The 20,194-nt window shown below is 40.6% G+C and overlaps 1 protein-coding gene across 4 annotated transcripts; it reads right to left on the bottom strand.

Annotated features, from left to right (window-relative positions):
• Positions 1 to 5,781: 5,781 nt before the first annotated feature.
• LOC128696074 (zinc finger protein 69 homolog B-like) lies at positions 5,782 to 18,039 on the bottom strand. 4 transcript variants are annotated; one of them, XM_070094914.1, is made up of 3 exons: positions 17,943 to 18,039; positions 15,203 to 15,338; positions 5,782 to 8,537 (listed from the first exon to the last, which is right to left on the bottom strand). In XM_070094914.1, the coding sequence occupies exons 2-3, from the start codon at positions 15,258 to 15,260 to the stop codon at positions 7,768 to 7,770; spliced, it is 828 nt and encodes a 275-aa protein (XP_069951015.1). In that variant the 5' UTR covers positions 15,261 to 15,338; positions 17,943 to 18,039; the 3' UTR covers positions 5,782 to 7,767. The 4 variants fall into 4 exon arrangements, with proteins under 4 accessions (XP_069951015.1, XP_069951016.1, XP_053643086.2 ...); XM_070094915.1 differs by lacking the exon at positions 17,943 to 18,039 and adding an exon at positions 17,772 to 17,904; XM_053787111.2 differs by lacking the exons at positions 15,203 to 15,338; positions 17,943 to 18,039 and adding an exon at positions 8,711 to 9,438 and having other exon boundaries at positions 5,782 to 8,241; positions 8,359 to 8,537.
• Between the last annotated feature and the right edge of the window lie 2,155 nt (positions 18,040 to 20,194).

Raw genomic sequence — 20,194 nt, 5'->3', positions numbered from 1 at the left:
CAGAAACCCAAAAATATTCACAAAAAATTACATTTTATAGAGATTAATTACAGTTTTACATACACACAACAAATATAGAGGGACTATAAATGTATTAATTCAAGGATTATGTGGAGTAAAATAAAGATTGGATGTGAAAAGTGGGTTATAATAAGCGTGTATGCACCTGGAGAAGAGAGAAGTGTAGAGGAGAGAGAGAGATTTTGGGAAATGTTGAGTGAATGCGTGGGGAGTTTTGAATCAAGTGTGAGAGTAATGGTGGTTGGGGATTTCAATGCTAAAGTGGGTAAAAATGTTATGGAGGGAGTAGTAGGTAAATTTGGGGTGCCAGGGGTAAATGTAAATGGGGAGCCTTTAATTGAGCTATGTGTAGAAAGAAATTTGGTAATAAGTAATACATATTTTATGAAAAAGAGGATAAATAAATATACAAGGTATGATGTAGCACGTAATGAAAGTAGTTTATTAGATTATGTATTGGTGGATAAAAGGTTGATGGGTAGGCTCCAGGATGTACATGTTTATAGAGGGGCAACTGATATATCGGATCATTATTTAGTTGTAGCTACAGTTAGAGTAAGAGGTAGATGGGAAAAGAGGAAGGTGGCAACAACAAGTAAGAGGGAGGTGAAAGTGTATAAACTAAGGGAGGAGAAAGTTCGGGCGAGATATAAGCGACTATTGGCAGAAAGGTGGGATAGTGCAAAGATGAGTAATGGGGGGGTTGAAGAGGGTTGGAATAGTTTTAAAAATGCAGTATTAGAATGTGGGGCAGAAGTTTGTGGTTATAGGAGGGTGGGTGCAGGAGGAAAGAGGAGTGATTGGTGGAATGATGAAGTAAAGGGTGTGATAAAAGAGAAAAAGGTAGCTTATGAGAGGTTTTTACAAAGCAGAAGTGTTATAAGAAGAGCAGAATATATGGAGAGTAAAAGAAAGGTAAAGAGAGTGGTGAGAGAGTGCAAAAGGAGAGCAGATGATAGAGTGGGAGAGGCACTGTCAAGAAATTTTAATGAAAATAAGAAAAAATTTTGGAGTGAGTTAAACAAGTTAAGAAAGCCAAGGGAAAATATGGATTTGTCAGTTAAAAACAGAGTAGGGAAGTTAGTAGATGGGGAGATGGAGGTATTAGGTAGATGGCGAGAATATTTTGAGGAACTTTTAAATGTTAAGGAAGAAACAGAGGCAGTAATTTCATGCACTGGTCAGGGAGGTATACCATCTTTTAGGAGTGAAGAAGAGCAGAATGTAAGTGTGGGGGAGGTACGTGAGGCATTACGTAAAATGAAAGGGGGTAAAGCAGCTGGTACTGATGGGATCATGACAGAAATGTTAAAAGCAGGGGGGGATATAGTGTTGGAGTGGTTGGTACTTTTGTTCAATAAATGTATGAAAGAGGGGAAGGTACCTAGGGATTGGCGGAGAGCATGTATAGTCCCTTTATATAAAGGGAAAGGGGACAAAAGAGACTGTAAAAATTATAGAGGAATAAGCTTACTGAGTATACCAGGAAAAGTGTACGGTAGGGTTATAATTGAAAGAATTAGAGGTAAGACAGAATGTAGGATTGCGGATGAGCAAGGAGGTTTCAGAGTGGGTAGGGGATGTGTAGATCAAGTGTTTACATTGAAGCATATATGTGAACAGTATTTAGATAAAGGTAGGGAAGTTTTTATTGCATTTATGGATTTAGAAAAGGCATATGATAGAGTGGATAGAGGAGCAATGTGGCAGATGTTGCAAGTATATGGAATAGGTGGTAAGTTATTAAATGCTGTAAAGAGTTTTTATGAAGATAGTGAGGCTCAGGTTAGGGTGTGTAGAAGAGAGGGAGACTATTTCCCGGTAAAAGTAGGTCTTAGACAGGGATGTGTGATGTCACCATGGTTGTTTAATATATTTATAGATGGGGTTGTTAAGGAAGTAAATGCTAGGGTGTTTGGGAGAGGGGTGGGATTAAATTATGGGGAATCAAATTCAAAATGGGAATTGACACAGTTACTTTTTGCTGATGATACTGTGCTTATGGGAGATTCTAAAGAAAAATTGCAAAGGTTAGTGGATGAGTTTGGGAATGTGTGTAAAGGTAGAAAGTTGAAAGTGAACATAGAAAAGAGTAAGGTGATGAGGGTGTCAAATGATTTAGATAAAGAAAAATTGGATATCAAATTGGGGAGGAGGGGTATGGAAGAAGTGAATGTTTTTAAATGTAAATAAATATATAAAATAACATTTTTACTTACCTTTATTGAAGATTGGTAATGGCATCTGGAATATAGGGAGGAGGAGAGAGGGAGTTGGGGTTAGTGTTTGGAAAGAGAATCCCCCTCCATGAGGACTTCTGATATCAAAGCCCTCTCAGGGGTTACTTCCCTTCTCTGTCTTTTAATGCCACTAGGACCAGCTTGAGAGTCACTGGACCCCTGTCTCACAAAATAACTGTCCACAGTCCTATGTTTCTGGTGCCTCTAAGATTTCCCTAAAATGGGACATGGTTTTGTCACTGAACTTGTTGCAAAGATGGCTTGTTTCAGCTTGCTCAGGGTGGTACTTTTGCACAAACATTTGGACATCATTCCACTTGGCACAAATCTCCTTAATCTTTGAAGGCACCTCATCCACTCCCTCTTCCTCCTCCTCTGAAGCAAGGTCCTCAGCTGTGGTCTGATACTGTTCCAGATGAAGCTTTTCCATTATTATTATAATCAAAAAGAAGCGCTAAGCCACAAGGGCTATACAGTGCTGTGAAGCTTTTCCAGCTCTTCAGTGGTTAGCTCTTCCCTGTGGTCCTCCACCAACTCTTCCACATCCTCGCCTCTCACCTCCAGCCCCAGGGTGTTCCCCAGTGCCACAATAGTCCACAACAGGCAGAAGGTCAGTTGGGTCAGGGACAGGGTCAGCCTCAGACCCTTCAAAATCCCTCTTTTGGACACAATTTGGCTACATTTGTCTCCAAGCAGAGTTCAAAGTCCTGGAAGTCACTCCCTCCCAAGCCTTACCTATAAGGCTTATGGAGGTGTAGATATTGAAGTGATTCCTCCAGAACTCTCTTAGGGTCAACTTAGTGTCTGTGGTCACTTCAAAGCACTTTTCAAACACTGCTTTTGTGTAGAATTTTTGGAAGTTAGAAATGACCTGCTGGTCCATGGGCTGGAGGAGAGGAGTGGTGTTAGGAGGCAAGAACTTCACTGTTATAAAACTGAAGTCCCTAGACAAGAGGTCTAATAAGTTTGGAGGATGAGCAGGAGGCACTTGAGTGGCAAATTATTGTCTAGGAGGTATTTTCTCACACTGGGGCCAAACACTTCGTGGATCCACTCTGAAAATTTGCCTTGTGATGCATGCCTTATTATTTGCTTTCCACAAGACACATAACTTGCTCTTTATGACATTGTTTTTCTTAAACACTCAGATTTTCTGAACGATACACAAGTAAAGGCTTCACTTTAAAAGCACCACTAGCGATAGCACTGAATAAAAGAGTTAGCCTGTCTTTCATAGGCTTGTGCCTTTTCCTCCCGAGTAATGTAGGTACTCTTCGACATTTTCTTCCAAAACAGGCCTGTTTCGTCACAAATGAACACTTGTTGGGGTTTTAATTTTTCAGTGTCTACGTAAACCTTAAACTCCTGTACAAACTTTTCAGCCACCCGTTTGTCTGAACTGGCTGCCTCACCATGCCTTACAACATTGTGTATGCCACTACGCTTCTTAAATCTGTCAAACCAGCCTCTGCTGGCCTTAAATTCATTATCAGCACTGGTTCCAGGAGTTTTCTGTACCAGATCGGCATGCAACTTCCTTGCCATTTTGCAAATAATGGTCTCTGAAACACTATCACCTGCCATCTCTTTATCCTTGATCCACACCAGCAACAATTTCTCAACCTGATCGATTGTCTATGGTCTTTTTTTGGTAAGCATATTAACACCTTTTGCAACATCAGCTTCCTTGATTTGTTCTTTCTTTGCCAGGATAGAACCGATGGTCAACGTGTTTTTTCCCACACATCCTGGCAAGTTCAACAAGTCTCACACCACTCTCATACTTCTGTATTATTTCCTTCTTCACATCTATGGTGTTTCTCACTTTCTTTACCACAGGGGCACCACTAGCAAGTTTCTTTGGGCTTATTTCATAGTCCCACAAGCACTAAACACAATGAAATAATTGTAAAATGTTTGAAATGAGAGCACAGGTTAGTGTTCACTCAAGCATCAACAAAACCAGACTGGCTCACTGTGCCTGCGCAAGGACACGGACAGAGCGGGCTGCTGGACAAGTCTGGTACCCGGCAGTTCGAAAATAGGAGCGAGTTCGATAATAGGGACAAAGTTGGTTCGAAAAAAAGTGTTCGATTTTCGAAGAGTTCGATAAGCGATACGTTCAGAATTTGAGGTTCCACTGTACTACTATTATTACATTTGTGGAAGATCGCAATGCCTCATGAGGTTGTGCATTTTTTATTTTAAATGAGAAAAAGCCAAAAATCAAGTGGGGTCATTTAGCACCCGGGGAATGGAAGGGATTCAGGTTTGATCCAAGGGAAGGATAACTCGAGGTGTTTGGATCAAGGGTTTCTCATTGGGATCGAGGCATCTCTCATGGAGGGTATTTTGCATGTTATTGCATGGACAGTCTTGTATTAACATAATTAGGGAAAAATACTGCACTTTGTATTGTTATAGTTTCTTATTTTTTAATGTTGATTAAAGTGTGACATCTTATTTTTGATGTCACAAAGAAAAGTTAAGAGTATACATTACTGTTAGAATACATTACAAAAATTATTTTCATACTAGATAATGGTACAGGAGTGCTTGAAAGTTTATCATTTTAGTATACGTACTACGTGGAAGTTTATGAACTGAATAAAGTCTATTTTAAATATTTTATATGTTTTGTATCCACATTGTGTATGAGAAATCATTTTTTTTTATAGAAAAAGAGACGTCTTAAAATTTTACCAAGCTCTGGGAGAAACATTACTTAACGCTTTTACATAATGTAGATCCAATCATGTGAACACAACTCTTAGAGCTACTCTGTGCAAGGCTAGCCGATTGATTCAACGGCCATCAGTAAGCTTCCTTCGATCTATCTCAACACCAAAGAAACATTGTGAAGTAGTTTTGCCTATGAAGTAGGCTTCTTTAATCTAATACAGAAGTAACAAACTGGTGATTGCATAAGCAGGGGAAGGGTAAAGATGATGTGATGAGTCCACCAGGCTTTTAATAATTTTGTGGTGGTCAGTCCCATAGCCTTTAGAAGTGTCCATCTCCACAGTCCATTAATAGATCATATATTATAATAAGTCCATAACTGCCTCTAGAATTGGCCCACTATCCACAAAAGGTTAATACAGTGATGGAAAAGAAACTAGCCGAAATCTGAGATCAGAATGAATCAATGTTCAGGAGAGTCTGGGATCTGGATGGTTTTGTTGTATCTGCTCAACCTACAAATTGTGTATCTGACAAGCACAAAAGCAATTATGGAGCAATATAACTACTGACCTCGTTTTATGGGCCAATAGGAAATTTAGGAAAAATGTTAATTCCTTTCTAATGAATAGAAGAGTGTGGTAGTAAGCAATGCAAAATCTAACCTCAACAAAGTAGGAAGTTCAGTACCCTAAGGTACAGCTCTGGTGCCTTTACTGTTTCTCATCTTTGTAGATACTGATAAAAACCACTAGCCACCATTGCATACCATCCTTTGTAGGCGATATTAAAATAGGCGTGAACATTGCCTCGGTAGAGGACACTGAAAAGTTACAAGCAGGTATCAACAAATTTTTCTTGGCAATAGAAAACACACTGCTCAGTGATGACAAACTAATTGCTCCAATGCAGAAAATTAAATTAAAAGGTTCACTGGATACAAAATGCAGGAGGACAACCTCAAAGCAAAATTTGCAAAAGGTTTTGCTATGTATTAATGTCAATGTCAAACAATTTTGAGAACACAAGGACAATGCTACAATGGTCAGAAAAATGACAAGAGTGGATGAGATCTTTCAAAGCAAGAGAAATAGTGCCAATGGTAATACTCAAATCATGCATGCTTTATTTTCAATAATCAGTGTTGACTGTTCCCTTCAAGGCAGGAAAGAGCTGACAAAAGATACAATGATTGTTTACTACCAAAATAGAGCCAATAAAGCATTTAAATTATTGGGAATGCCTCAAAATACTGGGAATGTACTCTGGAGTATGCAGAACTGATTCCTGATAATATATACAGTGAAAATACTTGAAGGCCTGGTACTGGAGCGAGATGGGAGAAAATGTAAAATAAACCCTATCATAAATAGGTGTCATGGGCACAGTAAGAGAACAGTGAATATCTGTGGTACAAGATCATTCAACATGCTACCAGCAAGTTGATATCAAATACTTCTGGAAGTGTGAAGTTTAAGAGTAAATGGATTGCTACTTCCAAGTGCCAGATCAACCAAGCTATGATGGATACATGGGCCAGTGGGCTGCCAACATATCAATCACAGCCTGGTTGAACAGGTAATAACAGAAAATTCTGGTTCCAGGCCAAGCTGCAACACCAGACATTCAAAACCCATCAAAGGTATATCACAGACTGTAATCCCCCACCATGTACTCGTGTAAAGGGGCTACCCTCAGTAGGCAGACATTCAGGAACATTGCTGACCATGCTGGTAAGCAAGGATTCATTGTCAAGTCAATAATGAGCATAATTATTATTATAAAACCTAAACACTAAACCCACAAAGGTTATACAGCACTGCACCTTGAGCATAGCCAACAAATAACCAAAGAAAATCAGAAGATTGTCATGATACCCAACACTACAGGCTGCATAAGAGGTAAAAAAAAAAATCAAGAAAAATAAGGAAATAAGGGGGTTTAGAAGAGACTGAATCAGTGGCAAACTACATTAAGTCAAGTTAAAGGACACAAGTGCAACTAATGTGACATTTTTATTGTGGCAACGTTTCGCTCTCCAGGAGCTTTGTAAAGCAGTTACCAACAATATATGGACACAGAGGGTATGTATAGGCTAAGAGTGAGGTGTAACATTAGTGGTGGTAGTAGTAGTAGTAGTAGTAGTAGTAGTAATATAAGTTGTAGTAGTAATAAGTATTACACCTCACTAAGCCTACATATACCTTGTGTGTCCATATATTGTTTGTAACCGCTTTACAAAGCTCCTGGAGAGCGAAACGTTGCCACAATAAAAATGTCACATTAGTTGCACTTGTGTTCTTGTGTTGGTAATTCTACCAACATTATTACTATATTAAGTCACACAAATGTACATTAGGTGATGAAATGTTGACATACCTTTTCTTGTTATTTTTTTCTGAAGTTAAACAAGACAACCTAGTAACAAAAATAAAATATAAATATTGTAGATTTAAAAAAGGCACATTTCAGTATTTAAAAATTTGTTGTACATGTACATAAAAAATGGAGTAAATTGTTTTTGAGCAGGCTAGTGCCTAGCCATTGTCATAAAAATAGAACAGAGGCATTAAGCCAATTAATAAAAACTTTCAAAAAAAGCAAACATTAAAAGTTTGACGTACGACTAGCATTTTTGTAGAGAAAAAAATAGTTGGTAATAGCACCTTTAGTATCTTTGTACATTTTTTTTTGTATAGTACCCGAGTGGCAGCTAATGGGAAAAAAAAAAAAAAACATTAAAAAGTTTCCAGTTGGTCAGAGCAGTAGTTTATGAAGCATGACCTCAACACTAAGGCATTCATTTATTCAATGATTTACCGATTCAGTCTTCCCTAGTGTGGAGCTTTTTCATGTGATTAGCATAGAGTTTACCACTATGAAATTTTTTGTTGCAAAAAATGCACTCATATGGTTGTTCCCCTGTATGTAGCCTGGTGTGTGCAATCATGTCATCTCTCTCAGTGTAGGTCTTTTTGCAGTAAGGGCAGATAAATTTTCCTTTTTCATTACGCTGGAACTCTGGTCGGCGACGATTTTTGATCTCCTCACGCACTCCTACGTGTCTGATTACATGGTTATTTAGCTCCAGCACATCTTTTGCAACCTTGCCACAGAGAACACAAAGAACTGATCCCCCCATTGGATGGGATGTCATGTGCTTCGTTATCCCACTGGAATTACTAGTACGCAGGTGACACATGCCACACTCATAGTACATAGGCTGTGCTGGAGTTCCTCTATTAACTTCCAATTGTTTTGCACCATTCTGATAGTTTCCAGACACATTACTTGGGTCCTGGGAAGAGGAAGAGATATCTAGCTTTAATTGTTTTATATTACTAGGAATACTGTGTTGGTAATCATTTTTCTCATGCTCTGGGTAATTCAATTGCCGTTTGCAGGCAACACGTACAGGATAGGGATTGTAGGTGTCCTGGATAGGATGGGATCCAGTGGCCTGCACTGGGGCCATTTGGTGAGCATCTGTGGATGGTGGGCAGCTGGTGAAAGGAGTAGGATGAGAACACAAGTTCTTCGAGGCAAGTTTGCATTGTGCCTTTGGGCGTGCTCCTGTACTTCTGCAATACAAATCTGCAACAAAGAAAAAGATTTTATTTAAACTGAAATGCTAAAACAATACCAATAGCAGCAACGTTAATAGAGCAAGAGTGTGTTACAGCAGGAGATAATATTTCAGAACACATCCATAAAGGACAATTTTTTACCAACTTTTGGCTTCACCAGACTACCATAAAAAACACTACCTGCATTTTTGCTTTTGTTAATCCCAGGTGTGAGGGGTAAATAGACCACTTCACCCTGGTCCTCCTTGATGGCCAAATGAAGCATTACCTTGCCCTGGTCCTCAGTGAAACCCAAATGGAATAATTTACCCTGGTTCTCCTTGAAGTCTAAATGGTGCCCTTCCTTACCCTGGTGCTGCTTGAAGAACCAAGGGAGCACTTCTTTACCCTGGTCCTCCTTGAAGGACCAATTTAGCACCGCTTTACACTGGCACTCCTCGAGTATCAAATGAAGCACTTTTTCGCCCTGTTTGCAGTCTCTCCTTGTGGAGGTTGCTCCGATATCACCTGCAAGAGCAGGAATTCTCTATGTTCAGCATAAGTTCTGACTGTTCACTGCATAAATAAACTCTAGTGTCACAAGCCTTACTCCCATCCACCAGCACTTATTGCTTCCATACCAGTGTCAGGAAGCAATCTGCTGTGGACAGCAGTCTATACAGGTAGCACTCCTTGTGGAACAGGAAATTTTCCACAAGTAATAGTTTCACTCAACCTCTGAATGTCTAAATCACTGCCTTAGTGATAAGATTTCTGTATCAAATGAAATTTATCGAGCTCAGATAGACATTCAGGTGCTAATTATGAATTGACATCGCTGTCCTCAGCCTAGAACGAGAAATGAATCTTGCCTTTATGCAGTAAATTAAAAAGTGAAAATTCTATTCAGTTTCTCTTGCCATAGTTTGGAAATCTTTTTTTATATTTTTATTTAAAACAACACAATACATTAAATAAATAAAAGAACACAGTATCAGTTCTTACTCAAAATTATAAATCTCATTGTCTAAATGAACACAGACGATTAACGTTGTGTTGTCACACCTGTCCCTCATCCCATATACATTACATCCAATGTAACTATGTTAAGTAAGATTACATCATTATTATTATAACCAAGGAAAACCCAAACCTACAATCTGCATTATTTTTTCCACTTTGTTATTTATATATTATTAATCCACATAATCTTCAAACTCCTTTACAATACTCATTATTGCCAGTGCCGACACAGCTGACACTTCTACCCCCCCCCTCATTATTGCCAGTGCCGACACAGCTGACACTTCTACCCCCCCCCCCCGTATGTACAGTCCCCATTCTAAATAACATACATTAATTTCCTAATGAATGGTCATTGAAAACAATTTCTACTAAAATAACAGGGTCATTATAAGACATGTAGGAACGAGTCCTGCAATCATATATGTATACATATACGCATGCATATACACATACGTGTATGTGCACTTATTCATAAGAACAAACTAAATCATACATAGAAATAAATCGCTAAATGACTTGTCTGCAAATAAACTAAATATTACAATCTATGATAGAACTATACAAAGACATTGGTTCCCCCAAACACACCTACATACACAAAGTTAATGTTACTGATTAACACTCAATATATAATAGGACCTTCCATACAAAATAAGGGGATATATAAACCCCATCAAATACTTATATATTTTCGTACATAGTGCATAATGTACATATTCAATACAATAATAAAAAAAAAAAAAAGGTGTATGACAAGGCTAAATCTATCTTCAGATTAAAGATATATAAGACATAACCTCACATTATACATATAAATATAAACCTTCCTATATAAAATGATTCTTATAACAATAAGGGAAAACCGAAAATCACATACAACTTTTGACTCTGTGATTTTACAAAAATTCATAAGGTCTACATACTCCTACAATAAACTTTACCCACATCAACCACCGTGCAAACTAATCAACCATACCTCATCAGGCTTCCAATCACACCAAGAGGGCACACCACTGAAGAGACCAACCCCTTGCCTCTCACCCCATACTCAAACGGAGTAAACGTTCAACAGTAAGTCCACGATATCCCTCCGGAAAACTAATTACCCACCTTCCCCCATATAATTGTTTGTTCCTACATGCTGTCCTATAAAAACTCGCCGCCAACGCTTTTATCCTAATGTTCCCCTCCACCTCCCTCATCCCCCAAGAAACATACAAGTAATCAACTATTACATATCTGATAGCCCTTCCCACCTCTTTGGGTACCCCTTCCATATCTAACATTAAAGCCCTAAGGGGTGATATCTTTCCCCCCCCCAATAAAAAGAAAACCCTCTTCAACCACAATCTTACCACCTCCAATGCAGAACAAAAATATACTACATGAAAAGCCGTTTCAACTTCCCCACAAAAAGCGCATGACGCCTCTTTCACAAAACCCATTCGTCTTAGCTCCTCTTTTGATGCTAACGTCCCCATAAGAAATCTATATACTAATTCCCTCGCTCTTGCCGGTATTCTTAATTTACTAAATTCCACCCATATCCCTCTCCAATCATATGTGGGATACACTGCCATCCCTTGCATTAATTCCTGACGACGACCCACACCCACTAACCGTTTTACCTTGAGTTTTTTAACATTGCATACCTTTAACATAAACCGCAACATGTCTTCACACTCCACTAAGTCCCTGCCACCCCACCATTTGCGGATATCCCCCATCACCTCCCCCACCCGAAGACCCCTTTCCCCCGCTGCCCGAATATACCTCTGCTTCACATATAGCGCCTTCACTCTAGACCCTAATGCAATCAATCCCAGTCCTCCCTGCCTTACCGCAGTCATTACTACATCTTTGCCCAACCACGCCCTCCCATAGCCCCACACATACCTTAAGACCCTTCTTTGCATTTCCATAATATCCTGACTTCTTAATGGGTAAATTTCCGCCACTCCCCACACCTTACTATAAATCAGCGTATTTACCACCACAACCCTTTGATGCAAGGTTACATCCCCGGCCCTTAGACCCCTCAGCCTACTCAAAGCTCTGTCCATTACCATTTCTGAATTAACCCTCCTGCTCTCCTGTGCATCTGCCAAAAACAAAATCCCACAAATCTTTAGCCTATCTACAGTTATCCAACCAAACTCCTCCCCCAAGGTCCCTCCTACCCAAGCGCCTACCTCCAACAACCGTGATTTCTGCTTATTAACCCTCATCCCAGTAGCATTCCCAAAAATCTCAATTACCCTTCCCACTTTTCTTAAATCTTCAATCCCATTAAGTAAAACAGTTGTATCATCTACATAACCAACAATATTCCCACAATATCCTCCACTCTCCCCCAACCTTCCCATCCCACCATCAACCAGAACATAGAAAGGATTCTGCATACATGCAAAGAGTATTTGGGAGAGTGGACACCCCTGCCTTAAACCCCTTCCCATGCTTACTGTACTACCCAATCTCCCATTTACCTGTACTCTCATTGATGCATTCTCATACAAAGTCCTCACCCATCCAACCACCCTCCCTCCAAAACCCATTCTCACCATACTCTCAATCAAAAATTCCCTATCCACATAATCATAAGCTTTCTCCCAATCCAGACCTAGAATACCTCCCTTATTACTACCCTCAAGGAAATCCCGAATACGACCATGACCTACCCGCATACTCCTCCCCGGGATACCAAACTGTCCCCCATGTATCACCGACCCCATGACCTTCTTCAGTCTATTACCCAAAATTTTCGCAAAAACCTTGTAATCAGCGCACATCAAAGATATTGCACGGTAAGCACTCAACTCTCTACCCCCCCCCTTCTTTGGCACCAAAACTATGACACCCGTACTTTGCGATATGCCCAACTTCCCACTAGTTAACATATGGTCCAATAGCCTAACAAAACACTGCCTAATACACCCCCAATGTGCTCTATAAAAATCATTTGGTATACCGTCTATCCCTGGTGTTTTCCCGGTACTCATCCCGAAAACTGCCTCTTCCACCTCAACCTCACTTATACCAACCTCCAACCCCACTCTCTCCTGCTCACTTAAAACGCTATGGAACCCCCCTTCAAAAATACCCTCCCAGGAACCCCCCTCCCTCCAACTCCATTTCTCTCTAAACCAACTATCAGCATAGAGACTCATACTTTCCGTATTGGATAGGACTCGACCCACTGGATACCCTCCCACCCCAGGGCTTGTCTCCAATTGTAGAATGGTGGTTACACTCTGTCGGTCCCGAAATTTACGTAAAACATACCCAGACGGCTTATCACCCCACAAAACATCCTCTAACCCCGCCCTAACCCTAATTGCATCAAACCTATCATTGTGTAATTCAGCTATTCTACTCCGCAGTCTGTCCATATCATCCCTCCTACCACCTCCCCCAACATAACAATCTTGCAACTGTCCCTCCAGATAATTTTGCAACCCAAAACGCCACCTCGCCTCCTCTCGTCCCCTAGCCTTAAAAAAATTCGCTATTCCAGGTTTTGCCTGCATTTCCCACCAATCTAACAGATCTATCTCCCTGTTCCTAGCCTCCCAAAAAGGCAACCACCAATCACTGAAAAAAGGCCCCTCCCCCTCCTCCTTAAGAAGCCTTACATTTAATTTCCAGTACCCAGAATAAATACGCACCACTCCATCCCACATCAAATCTGCTATTACCGCTCTGTGATCAGAAAACCCCACATCGAAGGTTTGCACCCTCACAACATCTATACCCTGCTTAATATAAATTCTGTCTAATCGCGCTTCATATCCCCTACGGACGAACGTATGCTCCACTAGGTAACCCCCCCTCCCCACCACATCAACAACCCCAATATCTCGCAATACATCCCTCAGCACACTCAGCACACAACCCGCCCCTCTCGGTTCGACATCACCACTCCTAATCACACAATTCCAATCACCTCCTATTACTGTTATAGCAGGCAAACCTCTCAAGTGATACAGCAATACCTCTCTGACAAAATCTACTTTTACCCTGATATTACTAGTTGCTGGCATGTAAACTCCCACGAAACTAACTCGACTCTCACCCCAGACGCCATCCACCCTCACGATCCTCCCACCCCCCCCCTCTTCCCAACCAATGACACGCAAGGGGCTGGTCTCCTTTACCGCAACTGCTACCCCACCTTTCAATTGCAAACCACTGGTTACATACATCCGATATCCTTTCACCCTCAACACACTACCAGCCCTGTGATTATGCTCTTGCAAAAAGCATATGTCAACATCAAACCGCCTTAAAAACCACTCCAACCAAACTTTCTTGACCTCAGTCTTAAGTCCATTAACATTAAGCGTGACACATCTGAAAATTACAGAAGGGGCGGCTTTCCCCTATGCCTCTGGGTTTTACCCACTGCACTTTTCATATTACGTGTTCCTTTGCCACTCGAGTTTTCCTGTGCAGTCACTTCCCCCCTCCCTTTCCCAATTTGCAACTCAGGCACACCTCTACCACTATGTGTCCTCGGCTCCACAACCGCTGCCCATGACTTCTTCCCCGGCCTCTGCCCTGGGGTAATGACCTCATCTATCTCTGATGCCGCAGTTCGTTTCCTAGAACTCACACTTACACACATATCACCCTCAGACAATTCCTCCTGATGTACCTCCACGGCCACCACATGCTCCCGCCCAATCTTACTCAAGTCTTCCTCAACAATTTGTTGTCCCTCCAAAGTTCCAGCTTCACATGAACTGAGGACACCTTTTGCACAGGGTTCCTCCTCATCCAAAAAATCCTTGATCACATCTGCCAATAACCCATCCTGGGTTGAAGCTTCCTGGACGAAAGTCTCCTCAGATGTCACCTTCAACTCCCCCGACGCCCCTGGGAGAGTGACACATGTCTCCGCCGCCTCCACCTCCCGGTCGACCTCTTCGCTCCAGAGGTCATTCCTCCGGCCTCCCGAGGCATCAGAGCCAGGCACCAAATTACACGACTGCTGAATCACAATTGGAGTGTCGAGAATTCGAGAAGCCCGCCTCCTAGGACACTGGGCTGCCATGTGCTCATAAGAGCTACATAGACGACATGTTTTCCTTTGCCCAGCATAGTACACATAAACCTGTGTTCTACAACCGATCATCGTAACATAGGATGGTATAGGCCTTGTTAAGGTCATTTTAAGGGTGTAAGAACCTTCCGGCATTCCTTCATATGGACCATCCCTCCACACCCCCATTGTTGCAGAATGTACTGTCCCATAACTTCGAAAAAACTCCTGCAGGCCATAAGCCGTAGCCTCGAAGGGTACATTCCGTACCTTCACCCATGTGAAGTACTTAGAGACGTCATGTAACACAACATCCATCGTTGAATTCACACTCATACGTTGCTCCTGGTAATGCTCGACAATTCTTGTGTAGTAATCGACTCGTAGAAATTTCACAAAGATTCTTGTTAAACCATTAAGGGCGACGCCATACAATTCCTCGTTGGGAATACCATATGTATCCCTGATGATGTTAGGGAGAAGGACGTTCATCGTATCTCCACTTAACGTACCACGAACCAGCTCTATGCAGATAGTATTCACTCTCCGTACTGTATGTTCCGCCATGTTGATATCCCAATGAGCAGCGCACGTCCTCACTACTCAATGGTTGTTGCTGAACTCACCGGAAAATGTATGAGTTTGGAAATCAGCCAGAAGTTTCAGGGACCCTAAGAATGGCATTTGCTTCTTGGTGGTGATTAGCAGATTGCAGCTGACAGCAAAGGCCAGATCCCACACTTCGTATTATCCGAGTGGTGGCTGAAAAGAAAAATTACTGAATTATAATGATGCAAACTAAATTAGCCAAATACTCAAGTCAGTTAAAAAAAAAAAATAGGGCAAGTGCCAGACACTCTCCAAGAGCATGACGTGCAGTATTTGCTCCCAACAATCTAGATTATGTAATTATAATTTTTAAACATTTCCTAAAATTAATTTTATTCTGGACTTGTTCTGAAGTAAGGATTTAGAAAAGGCAAACACTATATACAAAACCTGAAAATCATCTACGAGGAAAACTGATATTCTTTGTTTAAAAAAGACTAGCGAACAAGCACTAGGTCATTTACTAGATAGCATTTCTGTCCTGGGTCACGCATGCAGCCTGCAAAGTGTTGCCGAGACACGCTAACCCTCAAACTGTGATAAAGTGTCAAGTTCTCCGGGAAAATGGTCTCTTTCTCTAAACTTCCAATTACAGGGAAGCATCAGACTTCTCCCCTACGTCGCTGATTTTTTATTTTAATCCGGGGGAAGCGCTAAACCTGTAGTGGGCATAGTTCTTTGGGAATGTGAGGCCTTATGTTTAGTCCTAGGGAGATAAAGTCCAGTTCCTTGCATCAAGAGTGTCTCAGCATCAAGGTATCTCCCTAAGAGTTATGAAGTGGAGCATTAGGTGGACTAATGACTCAGGTGGAGACATCCGGTGCTCTTAGAATAGTTTCACTGAGACTCTGGATTCGAACTGGCGAGGTTGGCGGCATTAGTAGGGCACTTTCACAGTAAAGGACCCTCCCCTCAAGTGGGAGGGGCCTTGATGCCGGTGAGGGCCTCTTTTTCCTGGATAAAACTTGACCGCCTCTCATTCCCCCAGGCGTTGTATGACGAGCGAGTTTAGCTCTTTTCCTGGATGCCCCTCAAGGGAGGTTCCTTGACGCTGGTGATGGGATCTTTATCTAGGGAATTGGATCTGTGCTCCAGTTCCCTGAATTAAGCCTGAATACCTTCTATCTCTCCCCACCCCCACATGCGCTGTATAATCCTACGGGTTTAGCGCTTCCCCATGATTATAATAATACTGGATGTCAGGGGCGTCGTAAGGGGGGCGGGCCGCCCCGGGTGACACCATTTAGGGGGTGACACCATAGAGCCTCTGAAGGGGACACTAATGCCCAAAACAGTGCTGCACCAACATAAGAGAAGAATCCATCGTTTCTATATAGCATATTATATATTAACAAGGTACAAATAAGCCTATATAGGGAAAAATAATTGATTTTGATGATGTCATAGATGATTTTTGCATAATTGAAGGCAATGGAATGTAAGATCTGATTCACTAAGATGTTACCTGTACTCAAGGTCAAATTGGAACTAGTATTTCTCTGATATTGCAATGTTTTCTTTATTTTTCAATTTTTTTTTTGGCATTGTTGAAGATGAATAAATGTAGGATCTGTTGGCTGTACTCAAAGTGGTATTTGAGTTTGTTTCCTCAATATTACTACGATTATTTATCATTAACAAAGTTGAGAAGTATTCTCCTGTTTGGTTTATGGCCCTTGAACGTTCTCATTGCTAAACATTTGTCACTGGTTATGTAGTAGTGACGTAACTAGAGTTTACCCCCCCATCCCCCCCGCCCTTGAATTTCATGGGGATGACACCCGAGATTCCGCCCCGGGCGACACAAACTCTAGCAACGCCTCTGCTGGATGTAATACTAGATGGTGCACTTACTGTATCATGTACTGGCTGTGAAGGCCATCCATGCCAGAGACTGTCAACATTCACAGTATTAATCATAAACCCTGGCTCTATTTCTACGACTAAAAACACTCCTCTCCAGCACTATTCTTCGTCTGTCCCGTCTTCCCCGCTCATCCCATTTGGGATCTTACCTGAACTTTCGTTCGTTCGTTATAGTATTAATGTTCATATGTAGGTGTGGGGATGGGGGGGGGGTGCACTAGTGTATATAGTAGTAGCCTCTGTTGATACTACTAACTATATAATCAAACTTTTAAAGAAGTGGACCGGTAAGCCAGCTGAAGGCCTCTGTCAGATGACCAAAAGCTCCAGCTGCGGGTCATTATATAATTAAGACCCAGGTCGGGAAACTTTTCCTGTTTCCCGACTTATCTAACCTAACTCTTGACCTGAGAGGTACTACATATAAACAATATGTGAAGACACTTTTGGTATGAAAGTTTTGTATATGCACAGACTACATACACTATGTAGTCATCGTTTATTTTATGAAAGGGGTGCAAGACCCGGCTGGGGTGAACCAACGGATGCTTCACCAGCTAATGGTTCATTATCTGATTAAAACCAATAAGACGTTACTATTACCTAACAAATCACCCCACCACCTCTGCCAGCACAGAATGTCTGCCTTCCTCTTCCTTCTTTACTGATAAAGGTTCTTAAACAACTAGATCATTAGCACCGGGAGGTTTAACACCGTACCATCATGATGAGCTCTCACCAGGAAGGCTCTCTCAGCCTCACACCATCCCATTTAGCCAAGTTTAAGGCTCACCAGCTACACTTGCGTCATAAAAGAGTAAATTCTCAAGAGTATGAACACAGAAATAAACAAAGCCTCGGTGTAAACAGTACACCTGTCAAATCACCCACCAGTTCACCCGTCAGCGCCACTCTGACAACTGTACTGACACCCATCATAAACACAGCTGACGTAACGTGAACTGTCTCAGTTGGCTGCATGACTGAGATTCAATCCTATCACCAACATTGAAGGCTGCATATAACAGGCTCGACCCCCAGTCAAGAATACTTTAACCCCTAAAATACGGATTATGATAAACTTTCAAAATATATGTATACTCCAGAAAAATACACATAGCTCGGTGCATATATCCACCAGGTAACGAAGGTATCCTGGTTCTCGAATCAGTCACTGAACCAACTAGCTGTTCAGACAAGATCTGAACGGCTAGTTGGTTCAATTTTTTTAGTAATGTAAATGAGAAGTCCAAACGAGAATGGCCAGGATAAGCATCAATCCTCTTCTCACACTGAGGCTCTTGATCCGAGAAATTAGAGCTACCCTCACCAACAAAGGATCACACTTAATTGCCTCTCAGTCCAGGGCGCTGTATAATCCTCACGGGTTTAATTCTTCATGAATAATAATATAAAATAATAATAATGAAATAAATCCAGCCAAAAATAAATTCGGAGGACTTTATGTATTAATAAACATGAACTAAGGTAAAAAAAAAATTAATAAGGTAAGCTTTAAAAATCAATTGAAATGAAAAAGAAAAAAAGAATAGAAATCATTATGATATTCAAATTATTATTATTACTGATAAAGCGCTAAACCAGTAGTGTGTAATACAGAGACATGGGAGGCAATTTCGATCCAAGGAAGGGGAGTACAGGTTACTTTTTCCTGGATCAAGAGCCCCTCACCTGGGCTGACGGGAAAGAAAGTTCGTATAAGTGTTCAGAATGGAGATCAGAGTAGAGAGCAGAGTGGAGCTCACTGGAGATCAGAGTGGAGATCAGTGGAGATCAGAATGGAGATCAGTGGAGATCACAACAGAAACCAGACAAGTTGTGTTAGGGCTCTTGGCTGTTTTGTAAGCTAAGTGCCTTGATGGCTGGTGAAGGACTCTTGATCCAAGGCCTGGGGAGGAGGATACCCTATGCTTCCTCAAATCTAAACTGTGATTATCTCACCAGGTGTGTGACCCCTGTGGGTTTAGCGCTTCCCCTTCATTATGAAATTAATGCATAAATTCGTTCGAAAATGAGTAAGTTATTTCGTAAAAAGGCACTTGTCGATGAGACACTAAGCTTTTTTTTGTGTGTCATTAAGCTCAATAGAGCTTTATGAAACTTTTTTGTCAAAATTCTGGCCATTTTTTTTTTTTTTTTTATATTTTTATTTAAAACAACACAATACATTAAATAGATAAAAGAACACATTATCAGTTCTTACTCAAAATTATAAATCCCATTGTCATATACATTACATCCAATGTAACTATGTTAAGTAAGATTACACAAGATAACATAACAATATTCATCATTATTATTATAACCAAGGAAAACCCAAACCTACAATCTGCATTATTTTTTCCACTTTGTTATTTATATATTATTAATCCACATAACCTTCAAACCCTCCTTTACAATACTCATCATTGCCAATGCCGACACAGCTGACACTTCTACCCCCCCCCCGTATGTACAGTCCCCATTCTAAATAACATACATTAATTTCCCTAATGAATGGCCATTGAAAACAATTTCTACTAAAATAACCCAACCCAGCAGACTTCCAAACAAAAACAGTCAGGGTCATTATAAGACATGTAGGAACGAGTCCTGCAGTCATATATGTATACATATACGCATTAATATACACATACATGTATGTGCACTTATTCATAAGAACCAACTAAATCATACATAGAAAATAAATCGCTAAATGACTTGTCTGCAAATAAACTAAATATTACAATTTATATAGAACTATACCAAAGACATTGGTTCCCCCAAACACCCTACACATACACAAAGTTAATGTTACTGATTAACACTCTATATATAATAGGACCTTCCATACAAAATAAGGGGATATATAAACCCCATCAAATACTTATATATTTTCGTACATAGTGCATAATGTACATATTCAATACAATAATAAAAAAGAGGTGTATGACAAGGCTAAATCTATCTTCAGATTAAAAATATATAAGACATAACCTCACATTTTACATATAAATATAAACCTCCTATATAAAATGATTCTTATAACAATAAGGGACAAAACCGAAAATCACATAACTTTTGACTCTGTGATTTTACAAAAATTCATAAGGTCTACATACTCCTACAATAAACTTTACCCA

The sequence above is a fragment of the Cherax quadricarinatus genome, chromosome 48 (genome assembly GCF_038502225.1).
Source record: "Cherax quadricarinatus isolate ZL_2023a chromosome 48, ASM3850222v1, whole genome shotgun sequence".
Lineage (NCBI taxonomy): Eukaryota > Metazoa > Arthropoda > Malacostraca > Decapoda > Parastacidae > Cherax > Cherax quadricarinatus.
The sequence above is the reverse complement of the archived record's forward strand: the minus strand, read 5'-3'. Positions and strand labels throughout refer to the sequence as shown.